Source organism: Vicugna pacos, chromosome 22, assembly GCF_048564905.1.
Source record: "Vicugna pacos chromosome 22, VicPac4, whole genome shotgun sequence".
Lineage (NCBI taxonomy): Eukaryota > Metazoa > Chordata > Mammalia > Artiodactyla > Camelidae > Vicugna > Vicugna pacos.
In genome coordinates this window covers 19,383,897-19,406,647 of record NC_133008.1, presented here as the reverse complement: position 1 = coordinate 19,406,647, position 22,751 = coordinate 19,383,897, and the positions used below count along the sequence as shown (strand labels likewise).

General features: G+C 37.2%; 1 protein-coding gene across 2 annotated transcripts in view; it reads left to right on the top strand.

Moving 5' to 3' along the window:
• The window catches only part of GABRG2 (gamma-aminobutyric acid type A receptor subunit gamma2), a 141,772-nt gene that overhangs the window by 30,289 nt on the left and 88,732 nt on the right, over positions 1 to 22,751 (top strand). The window contains exon 1 of one of the 2 annotated variants that reach the window (XM_006199012.4): positions 16,229 to 16,335. The exons of the other annotated variant lie outside the window; for it this stretch is intronic. Coding sequence (XP_006199074.1) covers positions 16,229 to 16,335 — 107 coding nt within the window. Of the gene's footprint in view, positions 1 to 16,228; positions 16,336 to 22,751 lie in introns of those variants that run through there. 2 annotated transcript variants of the gene reach the window in all.

Genomic DNA, 22,751 nt, shown 5'->3' with positions numbered 1-22,751 from the left:
TGGCGCGTTCTTCAGAAAGTGAAGTTTGGTGGTAATGTCAACTACTGGCTAACCCTCATTTGGCAAGTGTATTTAATAGTGACTCTTGCAACTTCTACGTGAATTGTTTGTATACGTAAGCACAGGATGTTAAGATCACAGTATCAGCCAATGTGCAGAAAAATAGAGGGGGAATGACACCTCTCCATTCTTTATCTTGTGCTGTGAATGCTCGGCAGACTGAGACCTAAAAGCAAATCTTTGGTGTGAAGTGTGCCTCTTTAAAGGATTAGGTGGACTTTGGTACTACAAAACCGTAGGATGGCAAATTCCTGTATCTTCATATGTCTGTGTTTCTTCAGCCTTTGAAACAGTTCTTACAGACTTTGATTATTGCCATTATGTAAAACAAGAAGCCATACCTCAGGCAGATGAAGTAAACTAACCAAGATTGAAAAACTGGAAATGACAGATTCCGAGTTTCAGTTTAAATGTTTCTGACTCCAGCACCCGTTGTCTTAAGCACTAACTTAAGCAGGTTGTCCCTGAAGAAATTGAAAGCATCACTTAATGTAGAAGAGGACTTTTCTGAAACCCTGAAATAATATTACTGTGATCTCCCCTGTGTATAGGGCCACTTTGGCATCACTCTCATGTTTATCTCATCATCAGGGACAGGTTTATCCACATACAGATGTAAACTTGAGGATGCTGGGATTCTTTTCTATCTATGAGATCTCAGGCAAGTCACATCTCCTTTCAGAACTCAGTTTCCCTGTTCATATAATAGTAAGGTCGGAACTGATGATCTGTAAGATCACTTTTAGGTTGAACGCTGTCCAAAATCCCGTCACAATTTTCCCTTTCTGCCTAAGAATATGATTTTGAAACTTGTCTAATACATAACTCTTTGGTAAATGGGATCATGCAATAAATAGATGGATAGATGAACTTGCATTGACATTAAGATTTTCCAACCTAAATATTATAGATCTACCTTTTACACTGTAAAGTTTTATAGTACTCTGTTACTCTAAGGTACTCCATAATGCAACAAGTTATTTTAGTCACACATTTGTGGAATGGCCTTTCTATTATTTTCAGGGGGGTTATTATTTTATTTTTTTCAAGTGATTTTGCTTTTAAAAGTAATGGTACAAGATACATACTGTATTTAAATTAGACATTCCTAACATTTCTAGGGTTGCTAGCTAAGATAAAAGGAGGTGAACATGTAAACTTATTTACAGTTACTTGCTGATGATTACCCAAAAATGTTGCAATGATTTATGTTACCATTGACAGTGTTTACATATTATCAGGCTGCTTTGGGTTGCAACTAACAGAAGTGTCAATTTCAGTTTATTTGAATAAGAAAATTCATTGTCTTCTATAAATCTTAATTGAGAGGTTGAAGAGCATCATCTTCAGGTCTCCCTCCTGTTGTCCAGTCCCCGTCAAGCTCTCCAAGGCTCTTCCAGGCATCTGTTCTAGACCTGACGCTATCCAGAGGCAGAAAGGATCTCTCAATCTTTTTTTTTTTTTTAAATAATGAGCAAATCTGCAGAATTTTAGCAGCAGATTTCTCCTCTTACTGGCCTTAATTTGGTCAGAAATCCATGATTAAACCAATCTCTGGAAACCAAATGACTCATCAGGCTTCAACCCTGGAACTGGAACACGGGTCAGGATATTCTGCCGTGTACGGATGTGCAGAGGAGGACAGAGAGCTGAACAAAATTAGTTGTGTTTAGAAATCTTCTAAAGTGGTAATTGGATGTGGTTAAGCAACCGGCAATGTCTGCCACAGTTATTTTCCATCTTGTGGGGGAGAGACTGCATGGGTATAATGCTATCACATGGTTGTTTCAATCTGATTTTCCTCTTTTCTAGTGTGGTTAAGTCTTTTTTTCATATATTTTTTGGCCTTTTGCCATTCCTCTTTGGTTAACTATTTGTTATATCCTTTTCTTATTATTCTCTTGGGATGAGATTAGTTACCAGTTATAGGAGCTCTTTGCTGAATAATATATTAACACCTTTTGAGTCAAATATATTAAAAAAAATTCAGTGGATAGTGACTTATTTTTTAATTGAAGTACAGTCAGTCTCTGTGCACAGCACAATGTCCCGTTCATGCAAATACATGCATATATTCATTTACATAGACTTTTATTTCTTTTATAGTTCAATTTTGTCATGAATATTTCTATTCCCTTCACCCTCCTGTATGGATTCTGTAATGTTGTCTTGTTTGAGAAGCCATAAGCTATAAAAAATTCTTTTCCTGTGGCTATGGAAGCAAAGTCTAATGTGTTTACTGATGGGATTGGATACCTTTTGATAGAAACTATTATGATAAAGTGAAGGGAAAGTTGTCATTAGATATTTATTGATTAGAATAAATGGTATATTAGAAAGCATGGCTTGTTAAGGACTAAATTGTCACTACTTTTCATTGCAACTTACTTAGTTTCTCAAGCGTACTTATTACAACTTTTTAGTTCATATGTATCTGTGTGTTTTTCTATTTAATATCTATTTCCCCAGCTAGAAAGTAAGTTCAAAGAAGGAAGGGGACCCTCCTGCTTTTATCACTTCAGGACAATGAGAGCTTGGCACATGATGGGTTTTCAATAGCGTACATTAAATGAAGACGTTAACATGAGGTGAAGTAGGTTATCTCATGAGGAAAGAGAACAGTGCGACTTTGGTTATCGAGTAAGTGGAAGAAAGGAGCTGTTACCCTGGAAGGGACTTAGAAAAAGATTTGGTTGCTCCCACATTCCAACAATTTGGCAACACTGATCAAAAAACCGAGAATGATAAAAAATACTTGTGTTCTTTGACTCAACAATTCGATGTCTGGAAATGATCCCCCAGAAATAAGTAGAGAGGAAATCAAAGGTTTACATACAAGAACATCATTACTGTGTTATTTGTAACGGGGGAAATTTGGAAACAGTGTAGATGCCCAATGAAAGAGGACTTGTTTTTAAAAAATATGGACTATAAAAACAAAGAAATACTACCTAGTCATCAAAATTACGATTCCAAAGAAGATGTGATAACCAAAGAAAAGGCATTAAAAGGGGGAATTTCAAAGATTTTTATCTATAACTTTTATTTTCGCCAAACATTTCATCTGCAATATGAATTCCTTCTGCAACTAGCCAAAAACTAATGTTATAAAAATATAAAGACTTAAGTTTCTCAGAAGTTATATTGGCACAGTATTTTCTAAGGCACAAAGCAGTTACTAATTCTGTATGTATTTATTAAGTATGCTTTAAAAAAAAAAAAGAATAGTCCCTTAAAGTAGCTACATATTACACTGGAGTTTGAATTTTCCAAAAATTCAAATAAGCCCCAAATCTGAAATAAAATAATAAATGACTAAATGGGTTCTCCCCAGGCAGTTGGGGATGAAAAGGTTAATATGGTCTAAAGGAAAATGAGAAGTGTTCCAAAGCATAAATTTTTATGGTAGAAAAGAACATTTTGTTTTTCATTTCTCTTTGCTCATGCTAAAAACTTTATGCTAGCCTAGTTGAAATGAACAAACTTTTCTCAAAAAGAAAAAAAATGTATAATCACCATTTACATTGCTGTAGACTTAAGGGATACAAAGTACTTCTTAAAAAGTAGCTAAAATAAAGCAGTTGGTTGTCAGTTGGGTAATTACCTGGGTAAAACCGAGATTCCAAGGAAGGAAGGAAGGAAGGAAGGGAGGGAGGGAGGAAGGGAGGGAGGAAGGAAGGGAGGAAGGGGAGAGTAGGAGGTGAGTCTGTCACCATCTCAATGGTTCAAATCAAGTTCTATCATTAAATTAAACTCTTAGCCAACCAAAACTACCCAACCAAATGCCCCACAAGCCCTCTTTTCTTCTCCATCTCCAATGTCATAAATGATAAATGGTGTTCTAATATAGTAAAGAATTAAATATCAGTACCTAAAAAGTAAATCATCTTCTGAAGCTTAGATGACATAAATAGGAAGCAATCTCATATACTGCAGAGTATTCAATAAGCAGAACTGAAACAAAAGTACTTGAGCGATCATCTTCACCTGTGTCTTTAATCTACAAACTGGTCATTTCCTTGGGGGCAAGGAGGTCACAGGTAGAGCTGACGCCTCACAGTCAGGAAATCTGCATTGCTCATCCTGGCTCTGTTATTAATCAGCTGGGTAACTCTGAATCTGTCGTTAAACCTCTCTGGGTCTTTATTTGTCTTTTTAGTACCAAGAGAAGCTTGCGTTGGATATTTTCTAAAGTCAGTTTCAGGTCTGACATTATGTTCCGTAATTTTTCACTGAGTAATTAGTTTGACACTGATAAATGGAAATGTCTGAAGTACTAAAAGTGTTATACTACCTAATTTCACAAATAGAACATCAATGAACTACAGTAATTTCACCAAAGTTTTAATTCACATTCAACTCAATATCAAGTCCCCACAACCAGCCATGTGTATGTTCTCAGAACGTTAACAATTATTTCACAATCTTTAATCATTTTTCCAAATGTACATACAGTGCCTTCCCCATGAATCTGTCTGGGGCTTGAGGACAAAAAGCATGGCTTACTCATCTCTGTATAGCACCAGCACCCAGCACAGCGTCAGACACCTTCGTGGATAATGAATGAATGAGTCGATAAACTGACTTGAAAGCATAGTGGTTTGCCTAAGTTTCTGGAGAATTACATTCAAATATTTTCTTTTTTATTAGAAATAGGATTCAAACAAGTAGGAATAAACTATAAATAAAGTACGTAGCTGCTTTACTAGCGTGAATTGAGGAGAAAATGTCAAAGGAATTTTTTCTCCTAATTAATATCATAATATAGTGTAACCATCACCACCTTTCATCGCTAGAACTCCTTTCATCTTGCAAATCCAAAACTCTACACAGTTAACAATCCCCAGTCCCCTCTCCCTGCTGACTCTGGCAACCATCCTATTTCCTGTCTCTAGGATTTCAAGTACTCTAAGTATCTTATTTAAGTGGAATCATGTATGTTTATCTTTTTTTGACTGGGTAATTTCACTTGGCATAGTATCCCCAAGGTTCATCCATTTCACTGCATTGTGAGAATTTCCTTTCCAAGGCTGAACAATATTCTGTTGTCCATATGTACATACTGCATTTTGCTTCTCCGTTTGTCTCTTGATTGCTTCCATTTTTTAGCTATTTTGAATTCAGCCCCTCATTTTAAGCTACAGGTTTGAAATTCAAGAGAACTACCCAAAGAGAGTGACATGTATTCCTTGAAGAATGTGGAGGACAGAGGGATCTGTATGTGACTCAGAATTGTAACCATCTAAAGGCGAGAAGCTGTAACTAGAGCTCTCTGGAGACAGTGGAAGAGACTGGGCACATTGGAAACATTTTGTACTTTCAGAGCTTGGCAACAAAATTGTATGTTTTCCATGAGTCAGATGTAGCTCCTAGGAAAGGCAATTGGCTGTGCGCCATCTTGAAATATTTCACGTAAAGGACTTGTGGTCAGTACAAAAAAGACAAAGATCTGCCTAAAGATGCAGCAACTGGCGGGGTGGGGGATCATCATCACCACTTCAATGCACCTTCTACACCAAGTAACTCTTTGGTGGCCCTTAGTGGGTATCTCTTAGGAACTCTCAGTAATGCCTCATAAAAAGGAATAGTAATTGTGTATCCAAGGTTCTGACACCAGATTTCAATGTACCAGTCAAGGGATACCTCCCCTTTACCCCTACCCCTTGTTAAGAAGCAGCTGTAAGGTGTGCACGTTTGTGTGTTTTCATGTGTGTTTGGGTGTGGGGGGTGTTTCTGTGTTAGGGAAAGAGTGAGAGAAGGTATACCAAGAAAAATCGGAAATATCAATTAGTCTTTGCCTTCCCTTTTCAGATTTCTGATCCTGAAGTAAGTCTTTTCAGTGCAGGAGGAATGTTTTAAATTGCAAAATGTTCCGGGTTTTAAGTTAAGTTGAATTGTACACGTTAGTAGCTGATAAATACCTCTTCATTTATTGGCTATGGTGCCGGGAAAAGCCGTGAGCCATGCCTGGGATTTCATGTGAAAGAGAAAAAGGGAGTCCACAGAGAGGCTCGAAATGAGTTTTGTGAGAAAGACCTTAGAAGAACTTAGGTCTTAGACATACACTTTGTTGTTCTGGGAGACTCAGGAGTGAAGGGGGTTATTATAAGGCAGTTGGACATTGAGTTATGAAACACAGACGAGCATTGGAAAAGGGCTTACTTTGTATTCCAGTGAGAGTGACAATGGTAGAAAATTAAGTCACTAAACTATAATCTCCTCAAGGGCAGGAAATGTGTTTAATGCAACTGTGTTTAAGTGATGGCTAGATAGAGACCTGGTAACTGTTAGGTACTAATAAATTTTGATGAATGTTGTTGAAAAATAGGAAAACAGAATAATAATAACAATCATAGTAGAATACTATTTAATATTTAATATGGACCAAGATTGTATAAATTGTTTACACATATTAATTCATTTAAATCCATACAGCTCCACGAGCATAGTATTATTTGCCTCATATGCAGATGAGACAAATGTAAAAAATTTTTGTCAGTTTTGACACAGGCATAATAGTAAAATTTCTGATAAGACTTGAAACATGGATTAATTTTTTTTTCGCTGCAACCTCTCCCTTTTTGATAAAGGCAATAGAAATTTTTATGTATTTTCTGTAAGTCTAAAGAAGCCATGTTTTCTTTTAAGTATTTGAAGTGTGGAAATTAGCTTCCTCAATAAAACAGTCTGATGATTTTAAACCGAAAGTCTCCCTCCAGTTTGGTAGACACCATACTGTATTTTCTAAGGTTTTGCATTTTTTTCTTTCTGATGTAAACAGTTGTCAAATAAATTGTGATGGTTACAATAATGATTTTATTTATATGCTTTTTTTTTTTTTTTTACCAAAATTACATTTCTTAAGAAATGAAATCAACCCTGTAAGAACTGATTCACCTTTTAACTGAGCCAGGGGAAAAAAAGGAAATTAAAAAGAATTCCAAGAATGCCATAAATTATCACTATAATCATTTACTGTCATTTTCATTTGTCCTTTATTTCTCCCTGCAGTTTAAAATCCTCTTTGATGGGGGTCCTTGAAGGGATCCTGATGCCACTAGGGGGAAATTCATACTATGTTTCCAGGCCTCTGTGTGCCACCAGTCCCACCCACTGACAGTGTCACACTAAAGACTCCTCTGTGACTCTGAAGTCTAAGAGAAAGCCCCTGGGAGGCGTATCATTAGCAGTGAGAGACAGCAGCCTGGGAAGTCCTTTACTGCAGCATGCCTGCCTGGAAATCTGAAAAGCATTAACAAGATAATTCACAGCGTTGATCAAGTTCTTATATCGTGCGCCATATTGAGTAAATGTTGAGAATGCTTCAGTGTTTCAGACTTTAGCTCTGATATTAAAAAAAAAAAATACCCAGTGACTTCAAAAGAATAGTCAAAGGGGCGTTCGCACATTGTTGTTACAAAGTAAATTGACACAGCGTTCCTGGAGGATACTTTCTAAGATTGAGATTTCAACAAATACTCAGTGAGCCTGCAGGATGGGCCAGGCCCTCTTCTAGGTGCTGGGGATATTAGATCCGGCGAGGAAAGGCTCCGTTGTCATGGAACTGATGGACTTACATGATGGCTGGAGCGCTCTAAGACAGTGAAGCGGCTCTGGGAGGCCTGGATTTCAGATCTGACAGATCTGTACATCCCACTGGACAAAGCAGATCCTCAGGTCAGCTCAGATTCAAAGCAGGAGAAATGGATGCTGACTCTGACTCATCTAATATCCTGAGCAGTGAGGCACTTAGACTCTCCCATGAGATACAAGGGGACGAAGATTGAGGTGACTGAGTCAAACTTTATTTCAGTTTATTTTAATGCACAGTAACACGGACAAGGACCCTATTAATGTCATGCTGTAATTAAAGGAACCTAACATATTTGAAGGAGCTATAGATATCTCCTCCCACCTCACTCTGAAGGAAGTGCTGTTCAAATTATAGGTCACCGAATGCTTAGAACAGAAAAGATCCTTTTATATCACCTGTATCATCCATCATTTTATTGATGAGAAAAGTAAGACCTAGACAAATGAAGTAATTTCCCCAAAGTCACAAAGTTAACGACAGAAGTAAGATTTCTGACTCCAGACTGTTTGATCTTTGTATTACATCATGCTGCCTCTAAAGTTTTATTACAGCTGATGATTAAGGAAGTGAATTAATACCTATGTTATTTATCACCACAGTTACTGAAAACTATGTACAGCCATGCTCAAGAGGTCAGTTTTTTAGATCAGACTCCCTGGGTTTAAAATCTGTCCTGCCATAGACTGTCAAGTGGACACTGGGTTATCTTGGACAAGTAATTTAGCCTTTCTAAATTTTAATCTTCCCATGTGTAAAAACTTGGTAATATTACCTGCCTCGGGTTTTTGTGTTTTTTTTTAATGACGATCAGATTAGGCCTGTCACACAGCACTTTGTCACAGCTTATGCTTACTGATAAGGATAGTATTTATTTTATCAGTAGAAATTTGATTAAGGTGAAATTAATATGCAGTGAAACCATCAGATCCTAAGTGTATACTTTTATGAGTTTTATCAGTGTATAGGCCTATGTAATAACTTTTCTAATCAAGAATATTTTCTTTACCCAAGAAATTTCTCTTGTCCCTCAGCCATTATAAGCAACCTCTGTTCTGATTTTAATTACATTGATGTCTTTGAAGGTCATATAAATGGCATCATACAATACCTGCAGGTGTTTGCCTGTCTTTGAACATATTTTGGAGATTCAACCATGTTGTTGAATGTATGTATATATATTATAAGTATCTATATTTATATGAATACATTATTCATGAGGTTATTCCTGACTACTATGTTTTTCCATTTGCTAAGTATATCCTGGAATCCCATTCTTCTATTTATGATATTTAGATTGTTTCAGATTTGAATGAGTCTACAGAATTCTTACACAGGGCTTTTTGGGTACACACACTGTTATTTTTCTTTGATAACTGACTTGAGGCAGAATGCCTTGGTCATATGGTAAGTGAATGTTGAACATTTGAAAGAAAATGCCATAATCTTTTGCGAATAGTCGTACCATTTTACATTCTTACCAGGAAATGTATCAGTTTTGGTTGCTCTATACCCTCAGAAAATCTGGTATTGTCAGTTTTGCTAATTTTAGCCATTACAGTGCACGTGAAGAGATGTCATTGTGGCTCCCATTTGCGTTTTCTTAATGAATGTTGCTGATGAGAACCTCTTCATTGGCTTATTGGACACACGTCACCTTTTTCATAGCATCTGTTCAAGTACTTTGACCATTTTTATTGGGTTGTTTGCATTTTCATTATTAAGGCATAGGATTCCTTATGTATTCTGGATAAAAGTCCTTTGTTAGATATTTATGTTGTGAATATTATTTCCTCATATGCGACTTGCTTTTCATTTTTCAGTAGTCTTTTGAACAGATATTTTTCATTTTTTATGAAGACCAGTTTATCAGTTACATTTTATGTTTAATACCTTATGCCTTCTGTAAGAAATTTTTGCCTAGTCCAGAATCATAAAGGTATCCTGTTTCCTTCTTAAGATGAATAATTTTAGCTTTTACATATGAGATGAAGTAAAGGGCAAATGTTATTTTCATAATAATTTAATCATTTATTCCAACATCATTATTTTTAAACATTAATCTTTCCCCTTTGAAATGCCTCACCTTTACTGAAAATCAAATGAACATATATACAGGACTCTACTGTTTTTTCTAGCTTCCAAAATCAGAAGCTTAGGTCATTATTTTTATCCTTTCTGTTTTTCTGTGTATTTACAGTTACAAACTTTCCTCTAAGACCTGCTTTAACATCAAGACACATTTTGAAATGTTGTATTTTCATTTGATGTGAAACACTTCCGACTTTTCTTATGGTTTCTTCTTTCATCCATGTATTATTTAGAAGTATTTATTTAATTTTCCAACTTTGAAACATTCCTACATATTTTATATTATTGATTTGTAATAAAATTCTGCTCTACTTAGAGGATATACACTGTAAGCTCACAAAATTTTGAAATTTATTGAGGCCTTTTTTAAAGAACAGTTGAAAAGAATGTGCATTTTGTAGTTTATTCTGCAATTACTGGGTATATATTCTATAAATGTTAAGTCAGAGGACTTTTAATATCTCCAGCTATGATTGTGGGATTTGTTGAATTTCTCCTGTTCCATCAGTAAAAACTTCTGTTTATTTTGTTTATTTTGAAGATCTTTTATCAGGTGTGTAAACTTTTATGACCTTAATGTCTTCTTAATTAGTTGATTTTCTTGTTATAAGGACCAGCTCTTTCTCTCTAGTAATACTCCCTGTGTTTGTTTGTTTTTCAGCTGCCATTTTGCTGTTTGCATCCTGTTTGTCCCATTACTTTTTCTCTCTGTTTGGTATTTTCTGCCTTCTTTTGCATTTATGAAGTATTTTTTAGTATTTTAACTTTGCTAATGAGTTTTAACTAAACTTTTTTTTATTTTACTTTTAGTGGTGCTCTGAAGATTTCCAGAGTCATTTTTAAGTTATCAAACTCTATTTATAGTTGCTATTATATCATTTCATGAAATAGGCAAGAAATTACCTACACAAAAGTATAATGTTGTTGAACCCCAACTCTGGGATACTCTGTGCGATGGTTGACACTTGCTTTATACATACATGGTTTATAAACTCCAAAATGTACTGTTATAACTTTTGCATTAAAATCAGGTGTCTTTGAAAAGAACCAAGATAAAAAATTTATAGAACTAGATTGTCTCCTCACATGTTAACCATCTTCAGGCTCTTCACTGGTCAAAAATCTGGGTTTCCATCTGGTATCACTTACCTTCAGCCTGGAGAATTTACCTTAGCATTATTTTTAACTTGCTTCTGCTGGTGACAAATTCTCTTAGTCTTCATTTATTTGAAAATGGCTTTTTTCTCCATTTCATTTCTGACAGATCTATCTCCTGGATGTAGACGCCTACGTATAATTTATTTTTAGAACTTGGAAGATGTCATCCATTCTTTCCTGACCTCAATTGTTTTGATAAGCCAGCCATCATTGTAGTGTTAACCTCTGGCAATTGTAATGTTGCATGCTTCTCTTGATACTTCCAACTTTTTCATTTGATTTTTAGTTTTTACATGTGGGACTACAAAGTTCCCAGGTATAGTTTTCACTATGTTTTCCCTGGGGCCTACGAAGCTTCTTGGGTCTATGTAATATTTTCACCAATTTAGGGAAGTTTTTTGGCCAATATTACTTTAAATGTGTTCCTATTTATTCTTTTCTTCTCCTACGCTGCTGTATCAGGAGGCTTGATACAATCTCACAGTTTCTAGTAGCTCATTTTTTTTCAATATTTTTCTCCATGGTTTTTATACTGGATATTTTTTGTTGCTGCATTTTCAAGTTTACCATACTTTCTTCTACTGTTATTCTTAAACTGATATTAGATCTGATCTTAAATTAATCTGATATTAAAACCCATGCATGAGTTTTTTCTGTCAGGCATTATAAATTTCAGTTGTAGAATTTTCTATTTTGCTTGTTTTTAATAGTCTCCATTTCTCCTCTGAGAGTCCCTGCTGTCCACACATTGACCATGTAAGCATCATGGCCATGTTTTGTTTTAAATCCTCAGATTATTTAAAATAATTGATTGAATGTCTGTATTTGCTAATTGCATCTCAAGTTTGGTTGCTTTATATTGAATACTGTTATTTTAAATAATATGTGTCTTATTTATCCTGTACTTTGTATATTCTATGATTTTTTTTACCATGTATTATTAGATGTTTTATATATTATCAACATTCTGATTTTTAGTACTCTTCTAAAGGATGTTGATTTTTGTTCTACTAGGAGTTAAATGATTGGCAAATCACCTTACTTTTGTCCAGGATTAGTGTTTTTACTGTTTTCAGGTTTAGTTTCAGTTTTGTCCTTAGACTTAGACGAAATCCTTAGTCCTAGAATGGAGAAGGGTTATGGTCCTTCTGTGGTTTTAAAGGAAAGTCTGAAGTTTGTTTTAAGAGTCTAACTTGGTGGGATTCAGACTCCAAACTCAGAATCTCATGCAGTGAGTGGCAGCTGAAATACGGCTCAACGTTTTCAGTCTTTCAGTATTTGCTCTCTTCCAGGCTTCTTGGTGTCTTTTTGCCCTTTCCATTCAAAAACAAATACCCAAACGAAGTTTGCATACAGATCAGGAGTCATATCTCCGTTTTTCTCTGTTTCTGTGATTTCTCCCTTAACTTGAGGAGCCCTGGCAGCTCCAACTCTCCTGTTAAACCTCAAACCAACAGAATTATTGCCTTCTGCTGACTGTAGCCATCCTGTATCTCTGCAGTGGAAGGTTTTCCTGGGATACAGGTCTTCCCAAGCCAAAGCTAGGGACGTTCCAGGCAAATAAGGAGAACTTGATCATCTTCTAAGTATCCTCCAGGGAAAAGCCACATCATCGTAGATCTCATCCAATTCACTTCCCTCTCTTTATGGTCAAAACTTCACTACTTCCTGCTTGCTTCAGGTAACTTTCTAGTACTTTACATAGTTTACTTAATGTTTTGTCCACCAGTTGTAAATGTTATCTGCAGCTTGTTTAGCCTACTTCATCATTAACAGAACTAGAACCTAAGTAATTTATTTTAATTCTGCAAGTGATAAGAAATTCGGTATCAGCAACCAAACTGATCCGACTCTCGATCTTATAATTCACTTCTGGGAATAGTAATGATAATAATAATAGTAATGGTAATAATAATACAACATCAAATTAAAAGTAAAAGTAAAACTTCATTCAGATAAAATTAACCCACCAAATAACTCTGATATATTGACAATGGCTTGTTTGAATAAGAGGATGTAGGTGGTGGTTTTTCTTATTTTTTAATAATTCTAAAATTTTAGTATATATATATATATACATATGTTTGCAATAAAATGAGTACCGTATTTATCAAATAATGGTTATTTAAATGTGTATTATAAACATACCTTCTTGAAAATGAGCAAGATTAAATGTAGCTAAATGGTGACTACAAAAGACATTACTACTCAGCCATAAAAAGAATAAAATGATGCCATTTGCAACAACATGGATGGACCTAGAGACTGTCATTCTAAGTGAAGTAAGTCAGAAAGAGAAAGAAACCATGTGATATCATTTATATGTGGAATCTGAAAAATGACACAAATGAACTTATTTGCAAAACAGAAACAGAGTCACAGACATAAAGAACAAACTTAAGGTTACCACGGGGAAAAGGGAGTGGGAAGGGATAAATTGGGAGTTGAAGATTTGCAGACAACTAACTACTACATATAAAATAGATAAACAACAAGTTTCTACTGTATAGCACAGTAGCACAGGGAACTATATTCAGTACCGTGTAGTAACCTATAATGAAAAAGACTATAGAAAGGACTAGATGTATGTCTGAAACATGCTGACACCAGAAATTGACACAACGTTGTAACATACTATACTTCAATAAAAATTCAATAAACCAAAATGCAAATGGAAAAGAAAAGAAAAGAAATTACCAGATGAAGTCTCTTACAAATAACAGTGTATAAATGTGTGGCAAAATCTTAGTTTTTTTTGTTGTTGTTGTTCTTTTCAGAGAGCAGCCACCAGAGAGGACAGATACAGAGCAAACTGAAGGTTATTAGCCAGGAACAGCACAATTACAATTGTACCCAGATACTATAAATAGTAAAATTTCCTCTATGGATTCTCTTACTATGCTGGGAGATATTCCATTATTGAAGTAGATTATAACTTATTGGGATCATTATGATAACGATAAGGAATCAGAATTTGAATTACTACTTTGTGAATGTGACAGCATTCCTTCTCATAGCTTAACTCAAGGGGAAAAAATTAGATTGGAAAATTGAAAATGTTCTGTTTGAAAGAAGACAGAATTCTCATATCAGTTGTTATCTGCAGCCTAAAGGTCTGCCTATCTGTTTGGTTTGGCCTCCTTTGTATTTGAGGACATTTCTCAAAATTGTGTTCCCATTTCCTCTGGCAGCTCTGATTGGAATAGAGTAGTGGCAACTCCACTCAGACGGGGTATGGTCACCCCGCATGGTCTCCACCACTTTACTGAGTCACAGCTGCCCCTTTTCTCTCATTTGTCTCACTTGCTTGGTTTCTGGAGGCATGTGAACTTGTAAGCCTTGACCTACAAAAACATGATAGAATGTTTTCACTAAAAATAAGTGTATAGCTATTAACAACCTAGGTGTTTTTTGTAAAAAATAATAATAATAATAATTAATTAAAAAATGTAACTGTAAGGAGGGCGAAAATTTCTCACAGTGCAAGCAAGTAATAAGAAAATTACAAAGAAAGGGGTTTGCATTTGTTCTGTCTCTAATCACCAAAGAAAGAAGTCAGCTGACTGCTGCACATGAATGTTGTTGTTTTAACTGGATTTTGTTCACATGCTGTAAAATAACTGCCTAAGTGCAAGTCTGGAAGGCATGCAGGTTTCCAGGAGTGTCTGTCCTCACTCCTTTTTTGCATCAGTGTCAGGATGTGTCTCCTCAGCCTGAAGAAAGCCTCTAGTGCTTCTGCATGCTTGTCTTGAGTATATTTTAGGGTTGCAGATGGTGTGTGGACCTCCTCACCCCATGTTCTGTCTGTGCCTCCTGGACTCCTTATTCAAGTTCACTACCTGGAAGACCTTCTTCTAGAAAAGGCACCAGTTTTGAAATGACTCCCTGCAGTGTTCCAGGAAGGGTTCCAATGGGCCCTTGAGGTTCACCCATACTTATATATGAACATCTCTGCTTTGGTCTCAGTTCTGCAGGAACCTTGAAAACAATCCTCTGCTTCCTTCTCCATGATGAGCGAATGGGGTTTCCTCTGCAGTGGATGAGCTAGGATGAAGGGGATCTCGCCCATGTATCGGTAGCCATGGTAACATTCTAGGCAAGAAGGCAGCAGGCTAGCACCACTCATCCACCCAGGGAATTTTCAGAATTATCACCAAGTAGACCACCACCACCAACAAAAGTCAAATCCCACAGAGCAAGCAAGAAACCCCTTTATGTTGTTAAATGTTTTCTTGACCTTCCCCTTGGTCCACCCTCCCTTCGAAAAGCAGCCCCCTATTTCCTGGTCTGTAGTCTTTACTCAGGCAGCTTGCTCTGTGCAGTTATATTCTTCAACCTGCAAGGAGTTTGTATCTTCACAATTTTACTGGGGATGGAGAGCAAAAAAGGTAGGAATGAATCCTGGGGAACACAGATTCTTCTTGTCTTTTAATTCTATCAGCGTTCTCTGCCTTCATTCAAATTCAAAATTCACCAGATCTGTTTTCCTACAGGATGGTTTACAGAGACACAGCCCCTCCTCCCCCACCGTCTGCTCCCCATCCCCCTACGTCGTAACCATGATTTCTGAGACTGCATGATTTTAAACAAGGATTCTTGGCAGATCTGAGGAGACAAACCTTCTGTCACTGGTGGTCTAGTTTAGCTTCAGCTTGCTAAAGCACCCCCTGTCCCCATGAAAGCCGGTCCTTGCATGCTTGTGTGTGCCGGAAAGGGTTAAAAAGCGCTGGACTGACACCACGCATGTGTTAATTCGTGCAGCAGCCGCGCGCATCTCTTCCACTTTGACCTCATAGTTAACCTGCGTGATAGTTAATCACGCAGAGATCCCAGGATTTCTTTTAAAAACACACACACACACACACACAGACACACTCACCTGCCACCCTCTAAAAGAAAAATCAAAACAAAGCAAAACAAATAAACAATCCTGAAACGAGGGACCTGGGGGAGCGTGTGTGTGAGTGCGAGGAGCATGAGTATGTGTGTGAGTGTGCGCTCGCTTCCCTTTCCCTCATTCGTCTCCTGCGCGTCTCTCCCTGCACCCTCCCCCTGCCTCAATTATATTATTTCCCCCAGACTTGGAAGCTGCTCCCTGAGCTGACGCTTTGATGGTATCTGCAAGCGTTTGTGCTGATCTTATTTCTGCCCCCTGAATATTAATTCCCGAAGCTGGTAGCAATACAGCTGCCTGGTGACCGGACCTACTAGAGGCAGGTGGGGGGAGCCACCATCAGATCATAGCGTAATAATAATACAAAGGGGAGGGATTGATTCTTCTGCAACCTAGAGGCTAGAGGCAAGCGAGAGAGGGGGGAAAAAAGAGCCATGAGTTCGACAAATACATGGAGTACAGGAAGCTCGGTCTACTCGACTCCTGTATTTTCACAGAAAATGACGGTGTGGATTCTGCTCCTGCTCTCTCTCTACCCGGGGTAAGAGATGCCCTTTTCCGCGTTGTTTTGTTACAGAAAGGTGGGGGAAGGGGTGGGGACCGGGGATCTAGAGGGACCACCCAGATTTAAAAAGGCTCTTGTGGGATTTGGGGCTTGATGATTTAGAGGAATGTGAATATATTGGGCAGGAGAGGGAGGGAGGAAAAAGGAAGGTCACTTTCGTTTGTTTATTTAATTTATTGGATTGTATTCAGTTGTTTTAGAGTAAAAGCTAACGTCGTAAAGACTGTGTTTGGGGAATAGCATTTTGGTTTTACTGTAATCTGATATCTAGGTGAGCTGTGCTGATAAATGTCGGCGTTTGAGGCCATGTTGGAGGCGTGTTGGGTGGGGGTCTGGAGGAGAAGACTGCAAATGGGGTCCTGGCGCACACCCTGGAGATTCGTATGTGGCGTGGGGGTGGGGGGCTTCTGTTCCTGTAACCAAAGTACTGCTTGCTTCTGCACCTGGACATTCTTGAGATCTGTCAACCAGGTTTTCTCTCCAGTCCCACTGACCTGGCAGCCGACTCCCTGGTGGGCTAACATGGTTCAGCACCAGGGACAGCAGTCCCATCAGGGCCGGATGGAAAGACGCTTGTCTAACCCTACAGGACAACTCTTCATCTGCACAGGACATCCATATAGTGCAGACCGAAGGCCAGTGGAGCCAGAGAGCACCAGAGATTTCTGGGGACCCTGCTCTGATTGTTCCTACCCCTTCCTTGGGATGGGGGGAGGGGTGTTGGACATGGAGTAGAGAATGTAGTTAATAAATGCATGGAGGGGTATACATCTGGAAAACAGTTGGCTTTACTGCAGTGTTGAAAAAATACGCTGAGCCAGGTGAATGTGATGCCAAAATTGTGAAGTTATGCATTAATGTCTTAGAGACTTGCTGCACTGAATGGAAAAGATGGGAAGAGGGTGATGGATTTCCCAAAACCCTGAGCAGCTGTGTGTTGTGAAATTCTTGCACCTAAATTTTTTTTGAACTTACTTGTACAAAAGGTACCAGGAAAATATCCCTTCACCTATAGTTCATTTATCTACTCACTGGAACAGTCCCCGCACCCAACACACACCATCCGGATTTCCAGCCAGAACCAAATGCAGGTTGGAGGTTCATTGTACCTATATTACTTGCCCTCTTCTATACTGTCACTTTGAAATAAAGGTCTAAGTATTGCCCCAAATCCCCTCCTCAAAAAAAAAAAAAAAAAAAGAAAGAAAAGAAAAGAAAAGAAAAGCAAAACTAGCTATAGAAGAAATCAAGCCATTGCCCAAAGGTTGTCCTGGGAGTTGACACTCTTAGGTAGTGGTTGTAAGAATGAAAGATAAAAGGGATGGGGAGTTGAAACTATCATTTTATTTTATTGAAAATTTCTAGATCACCGCTCTGGTTCTCTGTTCTCTAGGGTAGGTAATAGGAGACGCAGGTTTCTGATAAAGAGGAGACCCAAGCAAAGCAAGTAGTTAAAGCCTCTCTTTGGAGTTTCTAAGTAGAGAGAGGGGCCTGCTTAATTCTCCCAGCACTTTTCACACCTTCCTCCTTTACTAAAAGAATAGAATGTATGTTCTTTAAGAGTGTTCGATTAAGCAGCTTTCTCAGAAGAGGGCCCTTTTACTAGAAATGGCTTATGTGTAAGACATCTTGGTGGAATACTGGAAAAACAGTGCTTTGAATTAAAATTCGCACACCTCTTTTCCTATTGAATGTTGTGTGTAGCTCTGATTTTGTTTCAGAAATTAGAGAATGTATAGCTGCTTATTAATAGAAAGTATCATTCTCATACTCCCACCATTTATGAAACCTGTGGATTAAAATCTATTCAAGACATAGGGAAATAGGCCTTTCCTTCCTACTGAAATCCATCTGAGTAGACAACTTGATAACTAAACAGATAAGGGCATTCTTATATATTTTATCTCCAGTAGTCTTATTTTAACCCAAAATGTGCAATTTTATTTTTCATAGTAGTATCATATTTAACATATTTTCTTGTTGCAACAGTCCCACCTTTTCTTCTCCAGTGTCAAGTAACCCTTACAGATACATTTTAATTTTCCATTCTCAGCACAAGCTTAGATGTGCTTTTTAAGCAGGTCTAAATCATGGGAGCTCTGTGTCATGTAAACTCTCCAGTTGAAGGATTTTCACATGTTCTCAGTAATGTCAGAGATGGAGTCATTGCAGTTTGGTGCAGAGAACGTGATCAGAGTTTCAGTTGGCTGCAACCCCATGGAGGGGAAAAGCCATTTGAATGGCTGAGTAGAGCTGGATGGAAATAGAAGCTTTGATCTCCAAAGCTGGTCCTGGAGGACAACAAGTGACTGGAAAAGTGTGGGATCCTAGGAGCAACTTGAAAAAAGGCTTTTTGGGTAAATAGTGGTAGTAGAACCACCTAGAAGGTTGAAGGGAAATTTAAAAAAAAAACCAGAAAACAAAACATTTAATTGACTTTTCCTTTATATAACTCCAAAGAATAATTAACCCTGTCATTAAACTGGCTGAATTCATTAGATTGTGTCTATATAAGAGTAAAACAAGGAGGAATATCAAGCATTGGACTGAGGATTTTAATGGCTAATATTTCTTCTTATGTGTGGAATAGTTAATTTCTGAAACTCAAAATTATCTGAACTGGCACCTAATCTACAATGCTATCCTGGGGATCATCTGGGAATCTTGCTAACCTTGTATGATTCCTGAACCATACAAACTTGTGATTTCCTATCTTTCCAAATGCTCCACTTGGTTTTGTTAGAAAAAGAAAAATCTCTTCCTCAGCATATTTAATTGCTTTTTTACAGATATAACATTTCAAATAATCTACTCTGAGGCAAACACCTCTCTGGGAAAAAAGGAAAAATACTTATCGCCCAATATGTCTCAGAATCCAGCTGCCCACCACCCTCTACACAAAACATCTGGAGTGTAGACAGAAATTTAAAAATTATCTTTTAGGTTAAATTCGTTACATAAATGTCTCTGATGTCTTAGACTCAGTCTAGAGTAGATATCCCCTCAAAGTAATTGAACTACAGAATATTTAATGATAAAGGTCTGTGTTCCAGACATGTTAAAATTTGCTTCATGTTAAGGATTTCTGCTCAAATTGAAACAACATTAGGATTGAATTTAGAGTCTTGACCTTTCTTGTAAATATTATGTCACTGGGGTCGTGGCTACTTCTCACCTTCACGGCTTCCTGAGCCATTCCAAGACAGGCTTTCCACAGCTTACGTACAAGTGGTCTTTGCTGGAATGACACACACTTGTTGAAGGGGAGCATAATTCGCCATCCCAAAATATGCCTCTTTGGCATAAGAATTATTTTAGGCTGATTATTTTTAAGAAACAGCCGCCACAGAAGCAGCTCAAAACTGAGTGGAAGTTACTCTTTTGTGAAACCTACTCACATTTATAAGGGGCACCTCATTTCTAAGGGCGTCTCCATCCCTGTACCAGGAAGAAGAGTTCGGCTAAATCTCTTAGAAACTTACCAATGGTGAAGGTAGGGACATAAATCTGAGTACCAACAGTCCCCTTGTTTACTGTCCTCTCTGCTTGATAACCTCCCATAACTGGCTCTCCCCGTTCCCAACATCTTTGTCTTCAGCTAGAGATGGTATTTAAGGGGATGACGGGCCATTTGAGGGAGTTACTCAGCTTTCCTGAGTACCTCTCACGTATACAGGAAATATACATGTTATCATATTTTGCTTTTTTTCTCTTGCGAATCTGTCTTTTAATTACAAGCATGTCTCAACCAAGAACCTAGAAGAGTAGAATGTCAGTTCCTTTTCTTTCCCTTGCATGGTTCTCCCGAGTGCTTCTTTCTGCTACATTCACTGATCGCAGAAGACTGTGAATGTGAAAGAAAAAATTGATTCTTCTGCTACTGTTTGATAAGAGATCCATGTGACATTTTCGAAGTCACAAACCAAATATCGTATCAACTTCAGAATTTTCCAGAATTCTACTTGTGTCATGTATATACATACAGTGAACCAAATTTTTATATACAAATATTAATATGTAATATAGATTTTAACATATACAAAAGTTACATATTTTTAATGTACCAAATATAATTCTGTAGTTAATATATTATGTATATACTTAATTTTTACTAAAATCTGTGAAATAGTTATTGTCAGCCTCATTTGACAGACTGGACCGAGATTATCGAGACATTAAATGACTTTCTTTAAAAGCAACAGATAATTAGAAGTCACATAAAATAATAAGTATGTATGTAGACAAAAATGAAGATACATAATAAGTATATACATTTATATACACGTCCTACCATCCGAGGGTTCCTTCCCGTGTTCCTTGGTGGATGCCCTCCAGGAACCAGAGGGTGGCTGTCCCTCCAGCGTTAACTGAGTCTCCCATAAAAGTTAGCAGTGGTCCACCCACGACCTGCCAACAGTGTTGACCCAACTGGAGCTTTCTCCTTCTGTGAACCTCACCACTTCAAACTGACCCAGTACTTCTCACCACTTTGTCCCAGACTCCTTCTTCCCCAAAAGGGTGTCAGAAAGCCTGTCACCTCCCTGCCTTGTCTCCTGGACCATAGATACTCTGATCTCAGTGTGTCCTTTGCTAAATAAGCTCATTCTGTATAAATGAAAGATGATGTGGAGTTGTTCTTTTAAAAAAATTTTTTTAAATGTACATAGACATACATGATGATGAGAACTGGTTATATCTGGGATCTGTCACTAATTATCTTCTGAATTTTTAAATCAGCTTCATCTCATCAAGTGTAGTAAGTAGTCTAGATTATTAAGATACTTATCAATTTGAATTTTTATGATTGTTTGATTCTACCTTCAGACAATGGAACCTAGAACAGACACCTTACATCCAATCAGCCCTCTGACTAAATTAAAATAGGGATTTTATAAGTAGTGTGGTTTGAGCTCCACACTCAGTCTCCATCACTCACTCCATTTTTCGATTCATCTGATTCTCTTTCTTGAAAGCTCTAAACAGAAATGCTTAGAAATAATCCACTATTCAGTTGTTTAATGAGTTTAAGAACATCTTAAATGACATGACTTAGACCCTGGACAAGATTAAGCTTAGGAAATATATTTTCTTAATGGTTATGTGTGAATAAATAAAGCATAGTTTAATCTGCAATTCAGTCATTGCCCAGAAACTTAACTGCTGCTCGTCATCCCGTTTTCAAAGAAGAGAACTTGTGCTCCACCGAGAAAATTTATGGAACAACTTGCTCAGTATTGTCCCACAGTTTTCCTACAGAAATTCCCAGAAAAGTGAAAGATAGTATTGGGCAACCATACTGAATATTAAAGTAGAAATAATGTTACTGCTTCAGTATCTGGATATCTCTGTCTTCAACATGTAGATATTTGACATTAACATTTTTAATCACCTCAGACATGCAAGCAACAGCTTGATTAACTTTGGCATGTGAAAACTTATCATCAAAGTGCTTACATTTTAATTTCTAGAGGAATAAGAAGTTACAATTTCTAGAAATTGGGACTTTTTTTTTCCTGACAGTGTTTGCATGCACGCCTGTATTCTGTCTATAGCCTTGTGAGTTAGATGAGGAAGATGTTTCATCTGACAGCTGTTAAAAATGAGATAAGGAGCAGTTAAGGGACTTGTCCAAGTCGCCTTGCATATTGTAGAGCAGGATTTAGGACTTCCTAGTTGCATTCCCAGTACAATATGCCACACCACTCACCCTTTTTCTTCGTAAAAGTAAGAAAATACTTGGATTGTTTTGAGATGTAAGAGACTGCTTTACTGCGAGGGTAATATGCTATTCATTTCATCCATATTCTAGAGAATACATACCTTTTAAAAAGGAAATAAAAACCTCTTTTTAAGTTACACATTAGTGGCTTAGGGTAAAAATAAAATTTAACTCCAAATCACATTAATCCTTAGAGTATTAAGAAATAAGAGGGCAAAATATGGTACTAATTGTATATCATTATAAGAATCATTATATAACTCAGATAAAGTGCCATGTATATGCTAAATAAATAGCGCCAATATTACACTCCCCACCCATTCATAAAGAAAACCATATGAATACCAAATAACACAATAGTGGGGAAAACAAGAGAATGCTTTTTAAGCAAAGATCCTTTGTAATAATTGAAACCCTGCCATGAACTCAATTTTAGTAGTAGAACACAAAGTCTATGCAGTGAGAGATGCATAACCAAGTTCTGTAATTTATTTAGGCATATTCAAACAAAATGGCCAAAACAAACTGCATATAACTTGTCAGTATAATTTTGGTAGGAAGAAACGAATGACTCATTTTTATTTATGTTTTTTTTTCTTTTTTTCAGGTTAACAGCCCCTTTTTATAAATTGCTTTTGAAATCACATTTGAAATATGTAAGGGAAGGGAAAAA